The sequence below is a fragment of the Phascolarctos cinereus genome, unplaced genomic scaffold (assembly GCF_003287225.1).
Source record: "Phascolarctos cinereus isolate Bilbo 61053 unplaced genomic scaffold, phaCin_HiC Scaffold_4;HRSCAF=312, whole genome shotgun sequence".
Classification (NCBI taxonomy): domain Eukaryota; kingdom Metazoa; phylum Chordata; class Mammalia; order Diprotodontia; family Phascolarctidae; genus Phascolarctos; species Phascolarctos cinereus.
This window is the reverse complement of record NW_027555847.1, coordinates 582405344-582426877: the sequence shown is the minus strand read 5'-3', so window position 1 is coordinate 582426877 and position 21534 is coordinate 582405344. Positions and strand designations below refer to the sequence as shown.

The 21534-nt window shown below is 38.3% G+C and overlaps 1 protein-coding gene across 1 annotated transcript in view; it reads right to left on the bottom strand.

The window, feature by feature from the left end:
• Window positions 1–20956, bottom strand: part of SLC26A7 (solute carrier family 26 member 7) — a 200047-nt gene extending 179091 nt beyond the window's left edge. Inside the window, exon 1 of the mRNA XM_020972903.2 lies at window positions 20394–20956. Within this exon, the coding sequence (XP_020828562.1) occupies window positions 20394–20586 (193 nt within the window). The 5' untranslated portion in view covers window positions 20587–20956. The remainder of the gene's footprint in view (window positions 1–20393) is intronic.
• Between the last annotated feature and the right edge of the window lie 578 nt (window positions 20957–21534).

The window sequence follows — 21534 nt, the reverse complement described above, 5'->3', positions numbered from 1 at the left end:
CATTGGCTTTGTGGTAGTAAAAGGACCCAAATCAATACATATAAGTCCCAATTGCCAAAACCCATTACTCCACAGCTAATTTAGCTCAACAGACTTACTCTTCCACAAGACTCCCTTCTCTCTAGGATTTATTTGCAGAAAAAGCATTGACTCTGGAGCCTGGTTCAAATTCTGCCTCTGATCTTTATTACCCTATGTGACCTTGGCTAGTCATTTAACTCCTTGACTTCCATTTCCTCATCTATAAAATGAAGGGGCTTGACCAGATAGCTTGAAGCCCCTTCCAGCTGTAAATCTTTAATTCTATGATGCTATGATATGGTTTTCCTTGTCCTTCTGTCTCAGTTTTTATTACAGCCTACCTATGGAGCAGGGGAGGCTCCTTAAAACCACATTCTGAACATTAACACAGTGGCCTTAAATAAATCTTAAATTATATTATAAGCTTCCCATCTTAACTTTGAAAATCTTTAAAGTCTCCAGTCTTGACTTTTTATTCAAGTTACTGACAAATTCTAGGTCAGAGTCCCCCATACTGACTAGAGGCTGCTAGGTAGTACAGTGAATTGAGTAGTAGGCCTGGAGTCAGGAAGACCTGAGCTCAAATGTGACCTCAGACACTTACTAGCTATGTGACCCTGGGTAAGTCACTTAACCCTGTTTGCCTCAGTTTCATCATCTGTAGAATGAACTGGAGAAGGAAATGGCAAATCACTCCATTATCTTTGCAAGAATATCCCAACTTGGATCATGAAGAGTCAGACTGACTGAAATGACTGAACAATAGACTGACTAGAAGGTTAATCCCTTAAACCTGGTGGGCCTCGTATTTCTCATCTATAAAATAAGGAGGTTACGCTAGATGGCCTCTAAGGTCCTTCTAGCTCTAAACCTGTAATTCTATCATCCTACGACCCCTTTTGAAGAAGATGAACTTGGGGTTGGTAGAGACACAAGAAGGTTGCCAATATAGTGAATGTAAAAGATGTTCTTTGAACGACCATTTTATAACCCGTTATATAGCTACTAAGAAAATGTTTTTAAGTGATTCCAAAAACAGGCCAGAATTCTTAGAACACCACTGCTCTAATGTCTAGGAAATGGTGCCTAGAGAAATTATAAAGGGCCAGATGAGAATAAGGAAGAGCCAACCACATCTGGAACTGTGGCACTGTGAGCTATGAAGAATGGAGTTTCCACAAGAAATGATATAATTCAATTTTCCCATAATACTCACTAATTCCTGATATAAATGAAAACAAAGCCTGTATAAAAATATTGTGGAAGCTGAACTCAAACTGGCATGTAGAAATTCTGAGAGATACACTCTTCCCCAAATCCCTCTACATAGTCTTAGCCCAGGCTCTCAGGTTGCTGCTAACATATTCTATCAGACAGCCAATTAATGGAGAATTACCAGTTTGCTTGTTAGATTTTTACCCTGCAGATAAATGGAAGACTTTATTCCCTGCAGCTGGCTGGCTGGCTGGCTGGCTGGCAATTTCCACATATGGTAAGTTCACTTGATTGTTTTCTTAAGAGCTGCCTTCATTGAGTTGGTGGTGTTTTTGTTTTTGTTTTTTTGTTTTTGTTTTTTAAGTAGCCAAACTAAAACAAAATTATGTTTTTCAATTCTGTGTCTCAGTCCCATGTATGGATTGCTTCAGTGTTAGAAGAGAATTCCTAGACTTGGGATATATATCTTCAAAACAAATATGCTATATTTTCCCTTACAAATTATATTGTCAGCCCTTCTGGAAAACAAACTGGAAAGTTACTTCATGTAAAGAAAAACTACCCAGGAGTGAAAGCTTAGTAATTACTTCTAAAGGTCTCAAGGGAAACTAGGTAGGGTCAGAATTGTTACAGGTAGGCTGAGTGCCATTGGGCATCTTTAATTAGGTATAAGAATTTCTCATAAGCTCTTCTTTGCAAAAACAAAAATATTTTAAATTACATAACATAGTAGAAAGAACACTAGATTCGGAGTTACAGATACTGGATTCCAATCCTGTATCTGCCAAACTTTGCCTCTGTGAGCCTGGGAAAGCTATTTTGGCCTCAGTTTCCACACCTGTAAATGAGAGAATTTACCTTCAAATTTCCTTGGAATTTTAAATCTATCCATGATTCTATTTATACAATTTTCCAGATTAGGTAATGAAGGCTAAGTATTGAATTCCATGATAGGACAGAGAGAAGGAGAAAGGGAAAATATTCAAAAGAAACAAGGGGAAAAATGAGGTTGAGGCATTCTACAATTATAAGCTTTATCAGAAACCAGGTGTCCACAAATTATAGAGTGCTTATTTTTACTCTCCAAGAGTAAGAAAATGCTAAAGCCCAACAACAGAGGGCATATCATTCAAACATCTTATTTCTTCTGGAAAAGAAGAGTCATTTGCTAGAAGAACAAAGACAGAGAAAAGAGCACTTAGAAAACCATAATGAAAGCCAAAATGGCTTAAAAATTTAAGAAGATCATGCCCAGTTCTCTCAATAGCATGTTTCTGAAGGGGTTACCATCAGGCCTAGACAAAGGGGATTAATTAGTTCATATAGCCCATGTACTTTGAACTCCTCAAGAGAGGATTGAGTTCATAAGAGAGAAACCAGGATGGTAAGGTGACTAGAAATCAATTCAATTCAGTGAATATTTAAGTGCCTATTTTCATACATGGCACAGTGCTAGGCACTGGAGATAAAGAAATAAAAATGACATGATCCCCATCCAAAAGGTGCTCATATCTTACTATGAGAGCAGAGATGGAATGCAACGTGTATCCACGCAGGTATCATAAAAGGTTGGGTGGGACTGTCTTCAAACACTGATTCCATTCAGAGGAGACCTTGACTGTTTAATGAGACCTGCAGCCCAGGTTACCCAAGCTCTGACTTTATCTTGCAAGATACCCTGAAAAATCATGACTTTTTGGCTTATTTTGCTCACACTGAGAATTTCTTCCAGAAACTTCAGAATAGAGCTCATGTCTAAGCTTCCACAGATGTGGACCAAAGGGCATTATTTTGACCACTAGAAATTAGAGGTACTCAAAATATCCCATAAATTGGTGGAGCAAATTTCCTTTCCTTCTCATTCACCCCAGGGACCATACACACCTCCATTCTCCTGTTTCTACCATAAAGATCTGTACTCCCCCCCAGGAGGAAAATAAACTTTGTGTTGGTCCTTCCTTACCCTTGTCACACTAAGGAGTCTCTCCTTCATGCCAGCAACCCCTTTGGGCCTCCAGTATCATGATCTCACCTTCAGGGCACAGACTCAAGTCTCAGCTGTGCCACTTATTAATTAGGCAAGCTGTTCAAGTTCTCTGGACTTCATATTTCTTATATGTAAAGTAGGGACCACATCAGTTAACCTTTCAGGTACCTTTGAGCTCTAAATCTGTTGTTCAATGATAACTGTTGTTCAATCATTTCAGTTGTATCTGACTTTTGATTACCTCATTTGGGGATTCCTTGGCAAAGATACTGAAGTGGTTTGCCATTTCCTTCTCCAGTTAATTTTACAGATGGGGAAACTGAGGCAAAGTTAAGTGATTTGACCAGGGTCACACCACTAGTGCCTGAGATCAAATTTGAACTCAAATCTTCTTGACTAAAGGCTGGTGCTCTATCTAATTTGCCACCTAGCTGCCCACTACAATAATAGTTAACAAGCTCTGGCTTTATCCTGGAAGATGCCCTGAAAAATCATAATGAATACAATAATAGTTAATGATAATTTCTGGCATTTACATAGTACTTTAAGGTTTGCAAAGTATTATACATAAATTATCTCCTTTGATACTCATAACAACCCTGTGAGTCAGCTTCCACTATTATCCTCATTTTATACATGAGAAAACTGAGGCAGAGAGACTTGTCTATAGGCACAAAGCTAGTGAGTATGTGCAGGATCATTTGAACTCAAGTCTTCCTAACTGCAAGTCCAGTGCTTTTAATCCACTCCACAACACTCTTGGAAGGTGCCGAATTTGGAGTGTCTAGAAAGGCAATTTCCTTTCCCATCAGAATGTAGGAATCCACTTTGTATCAGCTCCCTTTGCCTGGTTTCAACTCTAGGGAACAAGACGCTCCTTCCAAGATATGCTCATCACTTCTAAACTCACCACCATGATGCTACCTCAAGCCTTGATTAACTCTTCACTCTGTCTGCAGGGTGGTGTACCAAACAGCTCCCAATGCTTTCCTTTATAAAGGGTAGAAACTGCACTCTCAGTCCACTCCATTTTGCATCTGCTGCCCTTCCTGGTTTCAGCTCCACAGAACAAAATGCCTTTAGGTCGAGAACCCCCTGGTACCCCAACCTCACTCCCTTATCCTGCCTGTACATTGTCTCCCCCTTCAGATTGTAAGGTTGTCTTTTCATTAATTATAGCCGCAGTGCAACAGTGCCTGGCACTTCACAGGCACTTAATAAATGTTTATTGGATTAGAATATCTAACTAACTCAAAACAGCAGTGGAGGGCAAAGCCCAGTGTTTTAAATCTTTTGTATCATGTCTAGGTCCTCAGTCAGGACCCTTAAGACTTTCCCAGAAAGCTGGGTTTCAGGAACTCTCAGCAGTCTGAAGTTCAGAAACTGTCACCTTTGAGCCTCTCTAGAACCTCCACCTCTCCAGGGGTACAAGCAGGAAATCAAAATCTAGGAAATCTCCTGGGGCTGTGTCTCAGTGGTTCCACCACTGCCTCTTGTTGTCACTTCTGGACCCACATGACAATGAAAATAATAATAATAACAATAACAACAACAATAATAATAACACATACTAACAGCTAGCACTTACGTAGCATTTCAGTTTGCATGGCACTTTACATGTCATCTCCTTTGATCTTCACAACAACTCGGGGAAGTAGGTGCTAGTATTATTCCCATTTTACAAATAAGTAAACTGAGGCAGAAAGAGGTTAAGTTTCTTGTCTAAGGTCACAAAGCTAGTTAAATATCTGAGGCAGGATTTGAACTTAGGTCTCTCAGACTACAAGTCCAGTGCTTTACCTACTGTACCACCTTTGATGAGTTCCCAATTAGCCTGCAAATGCACCTGAAATGTGCTTCTTTTCCAAGGTTTCCATCAACAGCTCCTGGGCTGAGTATTAGCAGCACAGGTTGTGCAGCTACACAGGCATTCCCCACCCTACTTTCCCCTAGGATCTAAGTCAGTTCTCAGATTCTAATTTCTGGCAGATCTTTGCATCTCTTTGAAAAGGCCAACTCAATACTGAAAAATCCATTTTAAAGGCTCAGCGCAAAATGAGGGACATGGATGATCTATAGCTAGCCAAGCCAACTGATTTATTTCCAGTAATATGAGACTCAATCATATATCCTCAATCATATATCCACTACAGCAGAAAGTGACTTGTCCAATTCTTATTTTACAGATGAGGAAACTGAGGCTCAGAGGGGTTAAATAAATTGCCCAAGCTCACACCGCTACGTAGTAGAAGATCTGGAAGCAAACTCAGATCCTATAACTCCAAGTCCAACATTTTTTTTCACATTTTTATGCCATGTAGATCAATCCTCTATATCCATATTCACATTTTTATGCCATATAGATCAATCCTCTATATCCATATTCACATTTTTATGCCATATGGATCAATCCTCTATATCCATACCTTGACTCATCTTATTGTTAGTTACTTTTATACATATATGTGTATGGATGCATGTGTGTATACACACACATGCAACCATATATATATATATGATATAGTCTCTATGTATATATACATATAGATATACTATATACATATAAATATAGTATATATTCATATTGTGTATACACATGTAATATGTATATATATACATATACATATATACACATGCAAATAATTCAATTAAACAAGTATTGCTTAAATTAAGCACCTATTCTATACAGAGAACACTACATTAAGTACTAGGAGAAATTATTAAAAAATTAAAGGCATTCCTTGCCTTTAAAAAGAGTAAAATCTAACAGGATGAGTAGTACCCAATGCACACACAAATAGCTATAGTAAAAATACAACTGCAAACTCACAAGATAGGTACAAACCAGAGCTACATAAAGTCCAAGGAAGGAAACATTATTTGTAACTGCAGAGTTCAAGGGAGATTTCATGGAGCTCATAGAACTGTAGCTGACAAAAAGGCGGCATGGTAGAGCGGATGGTGAGCTGGCCTTGAAAGCAGCCACAAAGGCTTCGGATTGAACTCCAACCTCGGACACACACTCTCAGAGCCACCCAGAGCAAGTCATTTAATTGCTTAGTGCTCTAAGCAGCTTTCTAAGATTCCTACACTGCTAGGGAGAATTTCCTTATCTGGTAGTTCCCCATATTAATGAAAATGTAAGTAAAAAAAAAAAAGAATTTTAGCTGGGGACTTGAAGAATGGGCAGGTTTTCAACAAATAGAGATGTTAATGGAGAAGAAAATTATAGATGTAGGAAAATAGGATGGTAGAGAGGACAGTATAAGCACAGCAGAAGAAGTGGGAATGCAGAGTGGGTATATCCTCAAAGGATAATACTCAGTCCAATTGGGATGGAGCATAGAGGACATATAGTGTGTAGTCTGTGAGAAAAAGCTAGGAAAAAACAGGGTGTCACAAGAATGTAGAAAGCTTAGAAGGTCAAACAAAAGAGTCTGAACTTTATTTAGAAGACAGCACTAGTTGTCAGGAGATGACTTGCCAGTGGCACTTCTGGAGAAAATGCCAACCCACTATCCACTTCCCTTTCAGACATACACTTTAAATTCAAGAATATGCCATTTAAGCCTGAGGGTATTTTTAGAACTCTTCTGAAGGGTGAGCTAACAGAATGCCCATTCTCATTGATAAGAGAAAACACCCTATAATAAGTTAGAAACTCAAGAAAATTCCCATCTTCTCCTAATCCTCATCTTAAGGTCATTTTTTTTAAAAAGGAAAAAAAAGACTTTTTTTTGTTTTACATCAGTTTCATTTCCTAACATATATTTCCCCCTCTCCAACCCAAAGAGCCATCCCTTAAACAAAGAACAAAATAAGAAAAAAAAAAGTTCAGTAAAACTAATGACTATATCATTCAAGTCAGATGGTATGTGCTGTTTTCTACCTATCCATAGGCCCTAACTCTGAACAGAAGGGAGAGAGGAACATTCTCATTTCTCTCCTTCAGAGCCAAGTTTGAGCATTACAATTACACAGCATTATTTAGGATTCTTTCCATTTGCATTGCTGGGGTCATTCTTGTTCAGTGCGGAAACAGCAATACCCAAAATGCTTCACTGGAATATTTTGAAGATACTAATTAACCCCAAAGTGATAAATGTACAGCTATTAGTTAATGTTCTCCATGCCAAAAAGAGTCTTTTAGAAAACACTAAACAGTTATGTGTGAGTGTAAATAAGGAAACAGCTAGTCACATGCTCAGGTTTCCCCCACAGACCTGACTAAATCCCGCTAGTGTCTGGGAAGACCAAAGACATGAGTCATACAAAGACCCAGAAACAGGTTAGGAAAAAATAGCTTTTGTCAAAAACTCTTTACTCTTCCCTATTCCTTGGAGATTCTTGCAGTCCTGAATGCAGGAGTGACAAATGAGGATTTCTCCCTATGGTCTTGGGCTGTGGTTGCTATATGAGGGATTCTTATTTAGAAAAGTAAACAATGCTACAAAATGCTAAATGGTACTAGGAAGATGCGTAATGCCACTGTGGCAGCTGGCTGGTGCTGTGGTTAGCATGCTGGACTTGGGATCAGGAAGACCTGAGTTCAAATTCCATCTAAGATACTAATTCGATGTCTGATGCTGGGTAAGTCACTTAATCCCTTTCAGCCTCAGTTTCCTCACCTATGAATTAAAGATAATAATAGCAACTACTTCACAGAGTTGTGAGGATCAAAAAGATAACATATATAAAATGATATATAAATGCTAACTATTATTATTCAAAGGCAAGACTTATTTGTACACTTAGTAATAGTCTTTGAGCAGTAATAATAGATGACATTTATGTAATGCTTAAAATCTGCAAAAGTACTTTACATATATGATCTTACTTGAGCTTTACAATAACACTGAGAATTGGGCATTGTAGGTTTTATTAACCTCCTTTTACAGATGAAGAAACTGAGGCTCAGTGTCTTGAAATGAATTGTTCACAGTCACATTGCTAGTAAGGATCAGTAGCAGGATTTGAGTTCAGTTCTTTCTGACTTCAAGTCCAATATTCTAACCATGGTGCCACAATGTGCCAATACAGGTCTGGGAATGAAGACTCAAGGACAGGACATTTTAGATGTCTCCTCCATAGTGAGGTATCAGTTCCTGCTTCCTAATTCTATTTAATAAAAAGACGTTATTCAATTACGTTCATAGTTATGTTCTATTTTGTTTTAATTAGGAATGGGGTATTAATTCTTTATGGCTGGAGAAAGAATATGAGTGAACTATTCTATTGGACCCATACTGCACCCAGGATGAAAGCTCTTGGAGGCTATAATATGGTAAATTATTTCTATAAGTGTGCTAAGTGCTTCCCTGTGCTTTTTGTGCTTTTTTTTTTAACTCTTTAAAAGTGTTAATTTACCCCTTCTGGAAAATTCAGTTACTTGCAGAGAGGAATAGTTTGCCCATCACTGCTAGCTTCAACTAAGTATAAAATAACAAAACGAACAAGAAGCCTGCAAAATAATTACCCAAGGAAAAAAGATTTGCATCTCTAATTGAGAACAATAACCAGGCTGAAGAGTTATTGTTTATTTGACCAGCTTCAGTCAAGGTTGGAACTCCCTTCGAAGATAACAGAACCTCAGAGAAGGAAGTTATCCTGATATATAATATCACATTAAAGAAAATAATTATGCTTTCAATTTTATACATTCCACTTTTTCTGGAACATTTAAATTATTTTATGCATAACATATTAAACAATTGCTAACCACAGAGATCTAAAAGACAATGGGCCAGTAAATATCTTTAGTGTAGCCCTGAAAATAAGCATGGTTTTTTTTGTGCCTAGAGTAGGACTACAAATCAGTCAGGGTAGGTCCATAAAGAATGATAGTGTTAGGTGAAAATATTTAACATTGTCTATCTATCCCTTCTGTTTTCTCTTGTATTTCTTTTAGGGTGTACACATGTGTCTTATAAACACTGAGTATATTTGTAAAACAAACGATTGTGTTCTTTTAGCCTAGTGATATACGAATTATGAGAACAAGGTAAAGACAGCAACAAGAAATGGGAATGTCATCATTAAGTGGCTTTTGTTGATGCTGACCTCTGATTCTGCCAGAACTCTGATTTCATCAAGGTGGGGAGCTCCTGTTAAGGGGGTTGGCACATCGGCTTCAGCAGCTTAAAGTCTTAAAGACTTGTCTGAGGCACCGAGGGGTTAATTGGTTTGCCCAACATTAGAGAGTGGACTTGAACCTGAGTCAAGGTAGTCGAGATAGGACAACTCTCTATCTACTAAGATACACTACTTCTCAATTCATAAGTATACAAGGGTGAATGTTTCTCAGAGGGATTAGAATTTCTTCAAAACTGACACATTCCACTCCTTTGTTTTAAGAATAACTAGATCCAAGGCATTCGCAATAAGCAACTACCTTCCAAGTGCCTACCTCTTTCATGAAACCATCACAATATATGTGTTTCTTGGACAGACTGCAGATGGATTAGGGATCTCTCCCATCCTCTGTAGAATGACCCTTCACACTCCTGAAGATCATTATTTGTCATCCCTGAACCTTCTCTCCAAGCTATTCCCAGTTTACTTAACCTTCCTGCCCTTACGCATTTTTGTGACTGTTCATAAAATATTCTCCCAAATTCCCCTGCCTCCCTCTTAAAATTGTGGAATTCTCAATTAGACACAGCACTTAAATAAACGTTCCATGGAGTATTTATAAAATTTGTTCTTATGCTGCCCCCTTCCCCTTCCACATCCACTGTAAGGGAAAATGGGGAGAGAGATTGCTAAAAATTGCTAAAAAGTCCTTATTCCAGCTGCAAACATTAACTTGATTGCTGTTAATCTGAACGTCCAGTCTTTGTCCAATAACCAAGTTGCAGCCAAATGGAATTATGGCCTCCAGGTTCTCTTTGAAGAGGCAAATAAAGGAGTTGATTTCATTGTGTTCCCAAAGACAAGAAATAACATTTAATGGGGCACTTGGTCAGATCACCTTGCAGTATTCATGAACATAAGCAAATAGACTACGATAAAAAATAAATGTGTTAGCATATGTGCCAACATCTATTGCAGACAGAAGCAGAATTTCATGAAAAAATTGTCAAGAATATCCAAATTAAATAAACATGTAACATCATAATCTATGATTTAAATGCAAAGGGATGTAAAATGGAGGATGGTGAAAATATGGGAGGAAAATGTGGTTCAAGGAATAAAAGAACAAAGATTTGTAGACTAATCAGAGGCTTCAAGTGTGTGTCTCATGAGCACTTTCTTGAAGTTTACTGGACTATAATCTCCCCAGCCAGATTATTAAATTCCTTGAAGGCACAATGTATATCTTATCTAAAAGTTATTTCTACTTTTAGATAAGTAATTATTAGCATAGTATTCTCTGCATACAGTCAGCACTTAATAAATGTTTGCTATAATCTATTTTTGTAAGTCAAGAAAGTGTTAGGCAAGTGCTGAAAATAACACCCCCTCCCCAAAAATGACAATGACTATATTTTAACAGAAAGGGAACCCCTGGTTTCCCATACGGGAATCATTTCAGAATCAGCTGTTTATATTCAGCTAGGTCATCAAACCAGGGAGAATAAAGATCAAAAGCAAAGCCTAATATGGTATTGATTTTATCCTTGAAAGTTGAAGAAAAGACAAAAACGAGAAGACACTGCACACAATTGCAGCAGCTGCACTGCTACCTGCTTAAACAAGCTGCAAACTCCAAAAATGGGAAATAGACAAAAGTAAAGACAATGATTCTGTCACTGTTTCATGGAGAAATTGAGCTGATTCAAAACAGTCAACACAGTGAGGAGGCTTCATCAGGACAACCACTTGCTTTGCTTGCCAAGTGGAGAAATAGAGCAGCCAAGGGCAATATTTAAAGAATAAGACCATTTGCAAAACATTAGGGAGGAGAATGACAGAAGATTATAAGCAGAATTGCCTTACAAAATAGCCAAAAGCAGTTTAGAGAAAAATAAGCCTACAGAGAATTTGGTGTGAGAACTGGACAAGTCAGATAATCACTTAGAGCTTTTGTGGGCAAAGGAAGAGGAAAACAAACAGACATAAAATGGAACAGATCTGACAGTATTTCTCTGGCAATCTGTTTTCGTAAATAACTATCGTCATCTACATTTGGACTCCACCTTAGCAGCTGGCATATTATATAAAGACGCTACTGTGGTACCTAAGATGAAGTTGGGAATTCATCAGATACAAGAAGAAACATGAGCTGGAGGTGTCTTTATTAAAGGCAATTGGGGATCAATATATAAAACATCTTTTAAAGAGGGAAAAATTATAAAACAATGGAAGTCAGAGTTAGTGCTACTATAATAAAAAGTTACTGATAAAACATTACCAACTAGCGAACCATATACCTACTTTCTCATTGGAACAATGGATTTACAGTTGAATTCTGTTTTTAACTGTAAAATTCCCAGTTTTGTCAACCACCTTTTTGACCTTGAGCAAGTATTTCATTTCTCTTTGTCCTAACTTCCTCATCCATAAAATGAGTAAGTTGGACTAGATCTCTAGAGTGAGATGGCAGCTGAGTTGTGGTAGTGAAGTCAGGGGAAAAAAAAGTAGTATCAAGTTGTCTCTCATGTTTGAAAATTTATGGTTATATTTGACTCTTCCCTCTATTTAACAACACCTGCTGCCACACTCTCTCCTCCACAGTCACTGAAGCCAAATGGCAAGACAAAAATTAAGATGACTGGTGACCACCCGGGATACAGTGGATGACACTGGAGTCTTCAATGTCTGACCAAGCTCTAAGTGCTTGCTTCAGCCTCCTTCGTGGCCATCGGGCCAAATTGCTCTCATCCACCCTTTCCACCAAGGGAAGTCTTCCCATGTTTTGAGTAGACTCCCCTAATTCACCCACAGATTGGAGGCCTCTCAATTATCCTTAATTTGATCTACTCCCTCTGCAGAGATAGTTTACTGGGGTGTGGCCACTGTACATGCTACAATTTCTGGGAGCCACAGATGAGAGTTGAGTGATAGGTGGACATTAAAGGTACATGGGCAGCTTGGCAAGCCCTCCCACCAGAGGTGCTAGTCCTCCCTGAACACTCCAGCAATCTATCTATTACTATCTACTACTACCATGCTGTCTTTCTTATACCCAATCAATGGCTATCTTGTTGCTATCTTGTTGGCAATTGGTCAACTCTTGTCTAGTTCCACTGTCATCACCCTAATACATGTTCTAATTACCATCTGACAGGAATTTTCCCACTTCAACTCTGTCCCCTACCTCCAATCTAGCCTTCATACTACTTCTAATCAATCAATCAACCAGTCAATACACATTTATTAATCTCTTAATAGAAGCCAGCATTATGCTAAGTGCTGGGAAAGGAATACCAGCCAAGGGGCTTATATTCTCATGGGGGAGATGATACATACATAAACATATATGAATGCATATATGTGTATTGTATACATGTAAGCTTATGTATCTAAGTATGAGTGCATTCATATACACATAGATACACATATGTGCTAATGTGTAATGCCTATGTGTGTGCATGTATGTAGGTATGTATATGTATCTAAGTTACATGTATAGAGACAAAATAAAAAATGAATACAAGGTTCTTTGGGGTAAACATGCCCTAGATCAGGAAATGATTCATGTAGAAGGCATAAGTACAACTGAGTCTTAAATGAATCCATGAATTCCAAAAAGCAGAGATAAGGGAGAGCATTCCAGCCAGGTATGGGGGACAGTCAGTTGAAGGCAGGGAGACGAGAAGCAGAGCGTCATTGGTGCAGAACCACAAGTATACCAGCCTGCATGTGGAGAACAGATTGGACTGGGAAGAGACTAGAGTTAGGGAAACCAAAGAGAAGGCTGTTAGAATAGCTTAAGTAAGAAGTGATGAGGTAACATGTGTTGCTGTAATTATTTGTCCCTCATTCTCCAAGAGGACCAATGACATCATAAGCATGCTGTCTTGACTTGCACATGAATTGATTTGAGTGAGGCAGAGCTGCTCAAAGTCATTAGCCTTGTTCTGTTCTCCAGAGTCATTTGAGTCCAGTGGCAAGACAAAGGTCAAGACAACTGGTAACAGTGCAAGAAGAAGAAGGTGACCCTGAGTTTTCTAAATGAAGGTCTTTCCCAGATTTCAATTTGTATGAGGCCAAGCCCATTCAATGACTAAGGGCTACCAAAGACAAAAAAATGGCCCAATTTACCGTCCCAAAGATGTCAGTCTGGGAGGGGAAGACCCCCAGATACCTTGTGAATCTTAATCCTTCAACACCTTCACAATTTTATTACCTAAGCATAGACATTCTCCACAGCCACTTGACCCAAACCAGCTGCTTTTCCATAGAGTTAGTATTTATACCACCTGAGACTGTGATGTGGAGTTCATATGAGATGGCTCTGTTGCCTTGATAGTGAAATCAGCATATTAGTTAAAAAAACATTTGTGGATCTTTTGCACTTCTGCTTATTGTCCTTCCACTTTTATCCTTAAATATATTCAAGGAAGTGAGGAGGGAAATGAGCTGGTAAATCACTCCAGCATCTTTGCCAAGAAAACCCCAAATGAGGTCATGAAGAGTCAGATACAATTAAAACAACTCAACAACAACAAAATGCCTACTTATGTACTAGGCACTGTGTTAAGCTAAGCACTTTTACAAATATTACCTCATTTGATCCTTACAACAATCCTGGGAGATAGATGCTATTGTTATCACTATTTTACACATGAGAAAACTGAAGCAGGCAGAGGTTAAGTGACTTTCCCAGGATCATGCAGCTAGTATGTGTCAAAAGGCCAAATCTGAACTCAGGTCTTTCTGAGTCTAGGACCTGCACTCTGTGTACTATGGCGCCACCTAGAAGCCGAAAGTCAACTCGGCCTCTTTAAATTGATTTAGCATCTGCTACTCTCTGCACTAAGATAATCATTCGTGATCCTTCTTTCTAAAATTTTTAAAATTTTACAAATGAATTTATATTTTAAATTGGTACTACTCCTGGCTGCCATCTCTTTCTACCTGGCAACTAAGTACATATTTGCTGACTGAGATGCTTTCAGCTCTCTTGGTCTCCTTGCCGATTTACGTCATTTAGAAGAGCACATAAAAATATTATAATCATCACTGGAATCACTTTTTGTTATCTATTATCCATTTTCCATAATCAATTCTTTGTAGTTCAGGATTGGATTGTTTCAATTATGTGCTATATCTTTTTTCTCATTATTAGTCTTTGTTCTAGCTTTATATTAATTCTAATCTTTAACAAATCTGTGGCCTGACTACATAGACAAATGATTCAGAATACTCCCGCATCAAAAAGAGTATTTTTTGTCTGTTATAATCAATTTTATTTTTGTGATGTCATTCAGTGTGTGCCACATCTAGTACCTGACAATTTTTTTTCTCCAAGTATTAAGGTACAAGCTTTTACTGTAGTCTGTAAGCAGTTTTACATTTTGGTTTGTTTTTTTACCGCCACCTTCCTGATTGGTGTTTTCTGATCTATTTCATACCATCCTCCCTCACCGCCATCTTTGCTTTGATGTCAAGAGGTATCAAAGTGTATGCTGATTTAATTTGAAGGGTCCTCTCCGGTTCTTTGTAAAGTTTCTCACTCTCTCCAAATTCTGCAACTAATGTTTGAGGATAAGTTGCAATTATTTCCATGATTTTTTTTGCAAATACTTACCATGAGCACTGCAATATGAGAGGGTCAAATGTTCCATGAAATCATGCTTGCTATTGCCTTTGATCACACAAGAAAACCACTCCACCAACTCCTTTCTTCGCTTTTCCAAAGAGTACCTATGACTCTTCCTTCACTTATATTCCTTCTTTCTTCTCATTTATAGGCAGAGTTAAAATAATTTAGTTCTACTAGTGGTCTGCCCAGTTATTGGTCACTGACCAAGGATCTCACATTTAGAGGACCAAAGGCTAAATTAAAATGTCTACGTGGTCTAAAAACTGTTATTCCCAGCACTTTCTGCTCTTCTTTCTGCCCCAGCCACTGCATAAGTGGAAGGGAGCAGACTAAAGACTATTTTGTACCTCTCTTTATTTCATGCATTCTCAAGGTCAGTGAATTCATTACTAAGTGGCTGGTCTATTGACACCTCTCCCTCTCCATATTTAGCCAGGCTGGTCCTCAGAAAACAGATTCAGACAGGAACATATATCATAAAGCTAGTCAGTCCTATGCCAGGAACATATTCAAAATTCTCACTTACTAGGTAGATCACAGAAGTCTTAGTGGAAGAGATAGAAATTGAGTTGGTAAAACCAATCCAAATTTAGTTAGGCATATCACATTCTTGACTAGTTATTATCCTTAAGTACAGATCATACAATGTCACTCCCCTACTCAATAAATTTCAGGGGCTCCCTATTGCCTCTAGCATAAAATAAAAGACACTCTGCATGGTTTTTAAAGATCTTCACATCCTGGAACTAGTCTTTGATTATAGTCTCATTTTTCATTACCCCTTCTACAGTCTAGATAAACTGGCCTTCTCCTTGTTCTTCACATATAGTTCCCATTTCCCATCCCTGTGTATTTGCATTGATCATCCCTCATGCCTAGAACACACTCCCTCCTCTCCTCTGACTCATAGAATTTTTCACTTCCATCAAGATGAAGCTCAAGCACCTCTTATGTGAGGCCTTTTTTGAGATTCTTCCCAATCACTAGTGCTCTCCCTCCCTAACTACTTTATGCTTAACCATCTTATATTTATTCTGTATTTACTCCACTCCCACTAACAAGCTGTAAGCCCCTTAAAAAGGGTTTGCTTCTTTTCTTTGATTTTCTTTTTTTTCCTTTACTTATTCTTTTCTTTCTTTCCTTTTATCTTCCTTCCTTCCTTTCTTGTTTTTTTTGTCTATGTCCAGTGCCTGGAACAGTTCCTATTCTTAATAAGTGTTTGTTGATTGTTTGATTGATTGGCTGATGGGGTTATTGGCCATGTAACCTAGTGGAGTGAAACCTATTCTCTGCTTGTCTATTCTGTTGTATGAACACATGCTATAAGATCTACTACTGCTACCTGTCTTATGGCAGGATTGATGGGCTAAGGTGTAGAAAAGCATCTCTTTTCATCAAGGTGTCAATAAATGGCAGCAAGTATCATTTGATTCTATGGCAGGGAAAGCTCTCAAATTCTCAAACCACAAAAAATGCAAAAAAACAATATTTGAGGAGCACTTAAATACAGGTAGGATTTCTTTTTCATGGCCTCTCTTGAAACATGGCTTCTCCTTAGAATATAAAACAGGAGAGCTTTAAAAGGATCATTAAAATAGAATTTTTAGGTGAATTCTGGGAAAACACTAAGAAATTTATAGTTAGAAGATTCAGAGGAAGAATTAGGGGAAGATTTAATGCCCTGCTCCCTTCTTCCCCCGACTTCTCTCTGTATAGCTTTAGATATATACATATATTGTCTATTTAATTTCATTCCTGTAGAAAGAAGCATGAGAGAAGTGTTTTATATCACATAATTACAAAGTTAAGATTTTTTTTTATTAAGTGATCCATGATTTCATTAGCATGGGTACTCCCTCCACTGATGCAAATAGCAACCCCTCCTAATCTATTATGGATAACCATGGCCAAAAAAATCATTAGCTGGGGACCAATGTTCTGGTGAGGAACCTCTCTGTACTTAACAAGGCTGGGCCTCTGATGACAGATACACAATCCATTACCAGACTGATACTGGAAGCCTTTCAAGCTTGTTAGGAACTACCAGAGCTTGTAGTCTATTGGCATGGCCTCAAGAATGCAGGGTCACCTCCATACCACAACGAAGCATTGGAGAAGAAGGAAAACTTTAGTGATGCATGAATTTCTGTGAGTAGAAGGATGACTTTTTATCCATTGTCATAGTTAGGACTCCCACTCTTTTTTTTTTTTCATTCTACTTTCCTGAGAAAATAGAACAGGCATTGATTGCCAATATTTGATTCACATAATGAGAAGCTCATGAGATCTGGGCTCATTGCTTGCATTACTCCCTGCTGGATTTAGTGTTGTTGTTGTTTTTGTTTTTCTCGTCACTTTGTCTTTAATTCTAATAAGTGCGGCTGTAATGCCTGGAAAAGACTGAATGCAAAGGAGTTTGAAAGAAGATGTACTTTGTGATTTGACAAAGAAGCAGAGTCCCTCATTAGTTGTCACTTCTCACTTTTGAAAAACCTATACAGTGTTGTTTTTGTCTCCTAACTTTGACAGATCAGGAAGAGCAAGGCTTCTTTTTCAAATTAAATTGGCATTTAGTTGAGGAAGAGAAGAAAAAGATTGGAGAATATAGGGTGAAAAGAGACTGAAGGGAAAGAGAAGTTAATAATTCTACTGATTCCAGGCACTTTACATCTTGGAAAGCCAAGTCCTGTAGGCATTGATTCTTCACATCAAACTCAAAGAGTCTGGCTTCAGAACACGGCAATCACTCCACAAAGCCATAAAAGGGCATTCCTAAGAACTTGATTCAGAGCTAGAACGGACCTAAGAGGTTATCTAATCTAGCCCTCTCAATTGACAGATGAGGAAAATAAGGCTCAGAGAATTCGGATCAGAGCCAAGACTAGTCGAGTCCTCTGACTCCAAGTATTGACCTCTTTCTACTGCATACTGTTTTTTATTTTGTTCCAGAGCTGAAAATGGTCAGATTTGAACTGAGGACCTCCTGATCTATAGTTAAACACTTTACCACTAAAATATCTCACTTCCCTCCCCACCTTTTCTTGCCAGTAGATGTTTCCTCCTCTCGAGTTATTTGCATTTTTATGTGTTCTGCAATTCTTTGGGGCACCAGTACCAAATTCCTACTCAGGGGGCTTTTTTTCAGAGTCTTTCTCTTTTGTGAGACCTTGAAGTTTTTGTCTGAAGTGGCACTTGGAGATTTTCCCCTAAAGCCCAGTGAATGTCTTCATTCCTGTCTCATTCATTCATGCCAAACCGTATCACCATAAGACGTTCTCTCCCATTCCTCCCTCACCCAGTACCTTCACACCTCCCCCCTAAACCTCTTTTCAGCTCCCTTTTATGTGTTGTCTTTTGCTATTAAAAAGCTTTCTGAGGGCAGGGAGAGTATCTTTTTGCAATTATTCATATTCCCAATGCTTAGCACACAGCCTAGCATACAGTAAGCTCTTAATAAACACTTATTGACTTAATTTGACTTAAATGGATTGGCTCTCCAATAAGTAAGTGAGTTGCTTAAGAAGGCATTCCCTTAAACAGATTAAATTGCTGTGAACTTTTTGAAAGAATGATCTCCTTGCTAATTGGAACAGCATGCCTTCCCATTCCTCACTTGGTCTTCCCCTTCCACTACCCACAATGTCATATTCTAGAATCTTTCCACACCTTACTGACTTTGGATCTCCCTCAGATGAGAACCACACTGGGACTGGTTCAACTAAGTCTTTTTTTGGTTTACTTGCTTTGCTGAGTTGTTTTCTCAAACCGACCTCACCCCCCCCCAAAAAAAAAGATAATCCAATTCTATGCCAGTAACCACCAAAGAAGAAAGTAAGAATGTTCCTCATTACAGATGAGCATTACATCTCTTAAACCTCTTTGCTGGTGTGTTCTTTTCACAGAATTAGACCATCTTCAAAAAATAAAACCCACTCCTTTCCCATCAAATTAAATCATACATGGGCTGAAATCATCTGGGAAGGGAAGACTTTGAGTTTGATCGCCTTTGTTTTCAAAATATAAAAACCATTCGGGATCGCAGCCCCCTCATTTTACAGTGAAGGAAACTAAGACCTAGGTTGGTTAAGGGACTTGATCGAAGACACAAAGATAGAAAAAGTCAGACATGGGATTTGTGAGTACTGTTTCCACTATACCGTGATTCATTGGGTTCCATTGCTTTCGAAGGACAGTTTAACTAAATCTATGGATAACTGACTACTTCCACTAGCACTTAATATTATTATCCATAACATAGAATATATTTTCATTTGTCCATTCTGAAAAATCAGTAAAGATTATTATTAACCCAATGGTAATTAAAATTATGTTACAGGACTAGCCAGTCCAAAAAAAAATGTTCCCAAGAGCACGGCAGTATTACGGTCCTTAGAGTCGAAGCATGCCAGTGCAGATGTTCCTAATTACCCTAAAAACACAAATACTTACACAAACCAGTTGGTTCCAGCTACAGAATAATTCAATTAAAGGAGTGCTTATAATTTAGCAGTATGAATAATGGTTAGGACCAGCAAGTCTGTGAAACTGTAAAGAACTACAGACATACAGAATCTGAGCCAGACAAACAGTTCTATATGTTTCAGAGTAACAAAGCCTTTAGATTGCCCAACTTCTCCAAGACTAGCAGAACCCTGCTACCTGAGCTAGTAGACAACCATAGACCACTCAAATGTCTTAAAAAACATTTATTCCACTTCACCTTGAGAGCTACCTAGATAAATCCAAATAGTGGCTCTGGAGCACCTAGAACAAGGCTGCTCCCTTGGTTTAAATTACTTCTTGAGAAATGGATGGCTTAGGTAATGTGATACAGAATTAAATCAACATACACAATGAAACCCAAGCTCTGGAGATGCACAGGATTCTCTTTGCAAATAATAATCTTGGCAGTGAGCCTCCTTTATGTGCTGAAAGCCCTGCTGCTTGCTCACAGCAAATCCCTGGGCTACAACAGGTAATTGGGTGCTACTAATAATGTTTGCAAATAACATCTCAAGGCAGGAAATGTTTACAGCTTGACTTAGTGGGATGAGACAACCTTATCTGTAACCTCAAACTCTAACACTGATAGACACTGATTTATTGGGGTTTTCTTAAATATTTATAAACATAAATATTTATTATGTTTATTTAAATATTTATATACATAAACACTATATGTTACACATACATCTACATGTATATGTACATATTCTCAAAAGCAATTAAAATGTAGATTCAAAAATAAGAAAGTAAAAATTAAGTTTAATGTACTGAAATAACAGTCAAATTATTACCAAGGCACTCATTTCCTAAAAACAAATTAAATGTCCATTTGCCATGTCCTAATTGTATCGTTTAAGTTACATTTTCAATAGTTGGTCTTTTTATGATAACCAGGAGGTAAAAGGGAAATCTGGTTTACAGAAGATGGGAAGAAATCAAATAAGGTTACTTTACCTTGTGTCACCTGCTGGACTGCCAGCATTATCCCCGACACCAAATCCGGAATCAAATATTCCTTCAGGTTGTAGCATGGTGCCCATTCCAGAATTGGCAGCCGCCTTAGACACCACTCTTTAATGTCTGCACAGTGGAAGGAATTTATCTTCCTCCAGACCACACTATTCTTTTTTCTCTTCACTCCTGTCATTTTCCAGGTCCCCTCCTCCCAAAAGTTTCTTCTTCAGGAAAGGAAAGTCGTTTCAAGCACACGTCCCTTCAGTGCCAGCCTCCAGTTTTGTCAGTGCTTAACAATGTCAAAGCTAAAGGGAAAAAAAAAAAGAAGAAGAAGGAAAGAAAGAGAGATTAAGAGAAACACTTAAATACCTGGAGCTGAGTTCTGGTTGGCTTTGGGGTGGCTAATTAATTTAACTCCAAATATGCATTTAAGCCCTGCATCCTCAGCTGAAGGAAATGGAGAAATAGTCCCTTGTTAGTGTAACATGTTTCTGTTCTTTTAAAGTAGTAGGTCCAGCCTTAAGTTAGTCTATGGCTCTCTATCCAGTACTTTCTCCCTTATATTCACTGTAGTGCCTTATGCTTTTGGCTCCAATCCCAATGGTTAATGAGGTAGTGCGGGGCGTGTGTTGGAAGTGGGCTGGGCTATGCTAATACAACTAGGAAGCTCTCAGCTAGTCCAATCTCTCTCTCCAAGCTATGCATAAGCATAAAGCTGCTAGAGGCTCTGGAGTGCAAAATTAACTCACAGAACCAAGCTTCCCTTTCAGAACAACACTTTTGCAGCCTATTAAGCACTGGCGATTCTTCTCTTGTGAAAGCAAGCTAGGGAAATCTGTTAAATGTTTCTCATCATTTTATCCCCTGTGAAATGGGGTTTTCATTCATAGAGAAATGCTCAGGTAGCCGGCTGCCCAGTTTGGGGAAAGGAATTTCCAGTTCTCATAAATAAATTGAAACTTCATCCCCTAACAAAATAGGCATGACAATGGATGGAATATTTGTGGCTACAGTCCCCCCTGTCCTCCCCACCTTGCAATTGCTCCTTGGGTTTTCTCTGATTGTCTCTCTTCATAATTGACTTCTCACACACACTCTATTGTGACTGGTGTTTATTGAGGAATGACAGTATGGTACAAAT